Source organism: Poecilia reticulata, linkage group LG8 (assembly GCF_000633615.1).
Source record: "Poecilia reticulata strain Guanapo linkage group LG8, Guppy_female_1.0+MT, whole genome shotgun sequence".
NCBI classification, from domain to species: domain Eukaryota; kingdom Metazoa; phylum Chordata; class Actinopteri; order Cyprinodontiformes; family Poeciliidae; genus Poecilia; species Poecilia reticulata.
Window position 1 is genome coordinate 23,740,839 of NC_024338.1, and position 6,000 is coordinate 23,746,838.

The 6,000-nt window shown below is 37.7% G+C and overlaps 1 protein-coding gene across 1 annotated transcript in view; it reads right to left on the minus strand.

The window, feature by feature from the left end:
• Positions 1–6,000, minus strand: part of cep112 (centrosomal protein 112) — a 119,417-nt gene that overhangs the window by 55,695 nt on the left and 57,722 nt on the right. Inside the window, exon 20 of the mRNA XM_017306138.1 lies at positions 3,051–3,158. Within this exon, the coding sequence (XP_017161627.1) occupies positions 3,051–3,158 (108 nt within the window). The remainder of the gene's footprint in view (positions 1–3,050; positions 3,159–6,000) is intronic.

A 6,000-nucleotide genomic window follows, 5' to 3' on the forward strand; every position in this document is an offset into this window, starting at 1 on the left:
TCATTAGATTTATGTTGGAGGATCTCTATCAAACTCTTACAGAGATTGACAGACTTCATAACATGGGTGTTCTGGATAACAAAAATGGGCAACGTCGATATAATGTGAAATCAACAATTAGAGGAGAGAAGCAGACGGAGAGCATTCCCTAAAAGGAGTCTGGATGTGACATTACGCATGAGACGCATGCAGCACAGGATGCTGCGGTTYTTAAAGGGACCAGCGTGGCAGTTTTCTAGGAAACAGTGAGTCAGTTAGAGCACAATTTGGAGCTCCAGAGAATTATGTGGTACAAATTGAGATTGGACAGTGAGGTAAAAGGGCTTCTTCTGCTTTGAAGAGGACAGACAAGACTGGTCTCAAGCGGAAAAATGGCTGGAGTTAAATTCTGAAATGGGGAAATAAAAGACAACCGTCTTCTCTTCATTGTAGGGTTTGATGGGCAGAGAGCTCCAAAAAGAGTGAATAGAGACATGTTCTATCTACTTATACGTCTATAAACTAGATTTCTTCTTCATTTAATGCGCTAGTCTGACACACGAAGAGTAAAGCTGTAAAGCATTTCCCCTAAGTGTTAAGCTCTCGACTCCAAACCAGCTATAAGACCGCTCTGAATTTAAGCTAGATCCAGAAACCGTGCCTGGCAGCGTGGAGGGTCAGCTGGCCAACAGCTCTCCTCTGATCTATTTCTCCACTTAAAAGTATCACTAAAGCCGCCCCGGAGGGAATTTGCTTCTCCGAACGGACTCCAGCACCATGACCCCTTCAATCTTGTGACACCAATCTTTCTGGAGCGGAAGCAACAACACACACATGCAGGCCTGAGAGACTGGGAGCTCACAAAGAAAGTGTCAAAAAGCTCATGTGAAAAAAAGAATTGAACATGAAATAGCATTCATTAATAATAAAACAGCCTTCCTGACCATTCAAATGCATTCCCGTTGACTGATGTGAAAAAACGCTCATCAGACAGCTGAATCAATCGTCTGTTTTTTATCTTATAGAGAAAAGCGTGAAGAGGCTGTCCCAGCTTCGCCTCTTCGGCACACGACGATCATCATATAAATGCAACTTGAAAATCGTGACTTTGTTGCAGCAAATCAGAGTTTGGGGGAAACAATATTTACTTTTAGACAACTTAACCTGCATTGCTTGATTTCAGTTAAAATATCTGTATTTTCCACCAACTCTCCAGTGTTAAAAGATTTTTTCTTCTTCTTTTTTTAAGAAATGGTTATCGCAATTCACCACAGCTGTTCAGCCGTGGTGCATGTTAGTAAGGAAATGGTTTCCTCTCTCCTTGGAAGTAACACCCCTTCATTCACGTCAATCTACCGCAAATTACACGCAGCGTAAACTCCATCTAGCCAGAAAATGAGAGTTAGCATGCTTATTAGCGCACAGGTTTGGTGCCAGTTTGGTGCTTGGAAAGCAATCACGCTGCAGATACGGAAGGGAAATGGAGACGTTACAGCAGTTAGTGGAGCGCCCTTATGGTGTGTCACATGGTCACACTGTACATGTCAACATGGGGGAAATGCAAGCCTATTATTATTGTTTTTTTAAACTTAATAATTGTGTTATGGAATGAGACCAGTAAATTCAAATGCAGCACTCTGTGCCGTTTATTGCAATTGCATAATCTCACATTCAAAAATCCAACCTTTAATTTGAGTCCATTTCTTTAGTAAGGAAAAAACACATGCAATGTAATAAAAGTGGTTACTGAATCGGGTGAACCATTCCCGTGTTAATTTGACACATTATCAAGCTGAAAAAATCAAATGCTCTGGCAGAGATCATCAGGATTTTAAAGTAAACTCTAATGGCATCTTTAAGAGTTCATGATGCTATCAGCTCTGGTATGGGGCCGTTAGGAGAGACACAGGCCCGCAGCATCACAGACCTTCCACTGTACTCAACAGCACACGTGGGGTTCTTTTCCACATTTTTATCCTGTGTTTCACACCAAACCAACCAGAACTACTTGTATAATAAAAATAAAATCTCTATTGGTACCTCTACTTTTTTTTATTATTTCCCCTACCATCATCTGCACTGAATGTGGTGGCAAGACAAACTCTAATCCTTATCCAGACATGTTCGTCAAGCCYCAGTGTTTTCTTATTAGAGCTCAGGCTGCAGACTTTGGGAGTTATGGAAGAGTGGCTATTTGCTTGTTGCATTTTCTTGATTTGCTAAGATCAACACCAACTACCTTAGTTGAGTACAGAAATTTCCATTTTGAAAAGTGCCTAAGAAGAACAGGGCCTCTGTTTCATATTATATTTATAACACGTGAGAACAAGAAGTCATAAATTCAAAATAAAAGTTCCTTGGCACTCTGATCAATTTGAAAAGTAAAGAATAAATTAAGTAGATACCAGCCTACATATTTTAGGMATTGCTAGTGGTATAAATATTTGAATTKTAAAAATAGTTTTCTAACTTGATTTTTCTTTCCTCCAACAAATAATTGTGCTCATGTTAAGGGTTGTATTTTTCTAAATTTTTCAGTGCCCGATTATGCTGCTGAGAGGAATCTCCCTTAATTTTCATGTAATTTACAGATCCTTCCAAAACAGTGGGTGCTGTTATATATTTTACCTATTTTATACTCAATCAGCATGTATGTGAAAATGTCAAATTAGTCTCAAGTGCTTTTCATGGCTTAAATAATTAATTCAGCTGTGTGAAATAACATTCAATCCCATGGTTTAATTAAATCCAATKTTTCTCCATCAGTCAGTGTGCTTTAAAATGTTATCTTGACTCTAAAACTGAAAAAAGACGAAAAGAGATAAAATGCCAAATGAACCATGCAGCGCGCATTAGTGTTCAAAAGGCMATGATAAAAAATATTTATTGATTTGGAATCGAAGCGTAATGTAAAGTGTGTCCTTAAACATGAGAAACATCCGGCAGAACAGATAGGAAAGAGCACAGCATTCCTAATAGATGTCAGTTCCGACAGGCTAAGCTTTCACTCACAACACGGTGCTGTTTGGAACAAAAGCAGCAAGAATACAGAGCTCCAGCCTCATACAAACCTGCTGCTCGTATTTCTGTCTCAGTGCATCAAGCTGCAGAGAGAACTCCTTGGCCTGGTTCTCCCTGAGGGTTTTGGAGCGGATCAAGTCCTCCTCTACCTTCTCCATCTGGTGGTGAAACAAGAAGAAACAACAAGACGAAAAGCTTCAACATTTTTTTAAACGTGTGAGGATGAAATCCTCCATTATCACATATGTGGCATTCACTTTGACTAATATGTAGCAGAGCTAAATAACATTTAAGTTCATTAATATTCATAAATTGCTTCATCTCATAACTCCATAAAAAAAAAAAAATCTGTGAATATTGAATCCTAACATTTTCTTATCACTCAAAAGATGACATTTTAAATCTTATTTCTTCAGGATTTCAAATGTACTGAGAGTAAATGGAAAAAAAAAAACGTTTTAATGAGATGTTAACTACTCAACAACAGAATCAAGAATGTAGAATATTAGTTATTGTTTACTCAGCTTGATAAAAAAATAAAAAGAAACTAAAAAAACCTTAAAGATTAACAAAAAATAACAAGCAAGAACTAATTTGTACACCTAATATGAAATAGGAATGCTTTTAATAGAAAACATTCAGAAGACTACTATCTAAACAAATTAACAAGCTCAGAACTGCCAGGAATCTCGATTTGGATCTAGTTTGACCTGCTGAGGAAGTTGTCAGGTTATTCTGAAGTCGAAAAACTTCWGAGTGTTTCTGAAGCCTGAAAGCATTTTCTTTCCTAAATTCACCCTTTTAGTTTAAAGTTGGATATAAGAACTAGAATTAGGTCACAGAATCTCTCTTTTCAGTAACTCAGAAAATCAGCAAGCCTCTGATAGTTTTTAGGTTTCTATGCTTGGTGTGCTTTAGGTTTTCTATGAGTTTTTTCAGTTTTAGATAACTGTTAGTGATTCTTGATTCTACTGGTTCTGTTTATRTGAAAACATATAAACAGTTTTAATATGTTTAAAAAAAAGGTGACTCTGAGGACTTAAAACATATTGTTACTTAGAACCATATAAGTTAATAATAGATCCTAGATTTTTAAAGTTTATTCCTTTTTAAAGTTTCGATAGTAATATTTCGATATGATTTTCATTTTCGTTGTAAATTTTCACCTTTGTCTTAATAAAGTTAGGATTCATTTCAGTTTTCTTAGTCTTTTTTTCCTACTTTTTAAGGCATTAGCTAACAGTAGATCAGATTCATAATTTTACTGACGTTCTCCATCAATCTGTACATCTTTTCACTGAAATATTCTCAATRAATTCTAAATCATACTTCTTTTTAAAATGAAATWGAGAAGGTAAGGTATAATTTTAAGAAGAAATCAGAGTAATTTATGAATTGTAATCTAGTTAAATGCAGTTTAACCCTGCTACAAATGATTTTAACGTATTAATTCAATGTGAAACAAATATAAGATAGTCCAAATCGAGTGTTAGATTGCAATCTTTGTGTACGAGGAGATATTAAACACCATCACCTTCTTTTATCTTAGTGTCCTCGCAGCCAACAGTTTTCATTCTTTGTTCAAGTGATGAAAAATAACAACAGAAGCTGTAATTTACAGAAACATCTCAACTATGCTGCTTGTAAGACCAACGAAATCCTGAATGTGTCCTTTATTAATCTGTTTAGAATCCTAAAACCTCTTTGAACTCCCCACGTAACACAGATTTCATTCTATACAGCAATGCTGCTGTTTCTTCTTTTCAAACCAAAATAGGGCAGGATCTTCCCTGTAACTGCAGTCTGAATGGAAGAAGCCGATTTTTTTAAACAGAGAAAGAAAGGAGTGACGCAGATAATCCATTTAGATATCACACCATCTGTAAAAAGAGAAACGGCGAGGACGATGAAAGGAATGACGAGAGGATGAGAAAAGAGTAAAAAACTTCTTTTGAAGTACTTTCCACAACATTAAAGCCTTAGCAGGAAGATGCACAAGCAGGGAGGGGAGGAGGAAGAGGAGGAAAGAGCGAAAGAGGGAGAGAAGATGACAGGGATGCAGAGGAGACTGCTCTGCGCTCCCACGGCTTTGATGTGGGCTGAGGATAAAGTCAGATTGAAGATCGGGATGCCAGGGGCTCAATGGGAAAAGAAGGAGCAAGCGAGAGGATGGAAGGATGAGTGCAGCAGAAGCAGAAGGGAGAAGGARAAGTACTGCATTCAAGAGGAGARGGGGGRAAAAAAACTAAGACTCCCAGTTCAAATATTTAAAAATACTCATGTGGAGGCAATCCTATTKGAAAAAAAACAAACAAAAAAACTCAGATGAATCCATCCAATAATATTTGTACTTAAAGTGGGGCAGGACTTTACAAAACGAGAGGGAAATAAAAGATGGCATAATTAATTTCTTTAAATTAAGTCTCGAGGAAACAAAGATTGTTTCATGTGCCAAGAAATTTCCGAGCATAAACTCGACTCCCACACAGTCTCTCATATTCGTACGCCCAGAGTGCCCCCAAACGCAACGATTAAGTGAAAAAACTTCACTAATCGGCAACTAAAACTTGCAAATCTCTTTAACACGGAACATTTWAAAACATTTAGGACCTCACAAGGCATAGCTCGACTTGTTCAACAACAACAACAACAAAAATGCCTATAGCAGTAGACAGCATCAGAAGTTGTACACTGAGTGCGTATTGATTGGGAAACTTTTCCAATAAACAGCAGCCCACGCAACGCCGACTGCTGATGGGAAGGCACGGCTGCCGGACTAATTAGCGTAACTGCTCATTGTGCGCGGTCCGTTCCCTACTGGAACCCGAGCGCCCGGTGTCCTGCCCACTTACAACCTGTGAGGTCATTAAGTCTTAGTGGAAAAATTCAAGTTTAATGAGAAGGATTTTATTTGATTTCATTTATACAAGTTCACCAAACGAGAGCGAACGGCCCGAGGGTGATGTTGTGTTTTTGGCTCCTACATATAGATTTTTTTTT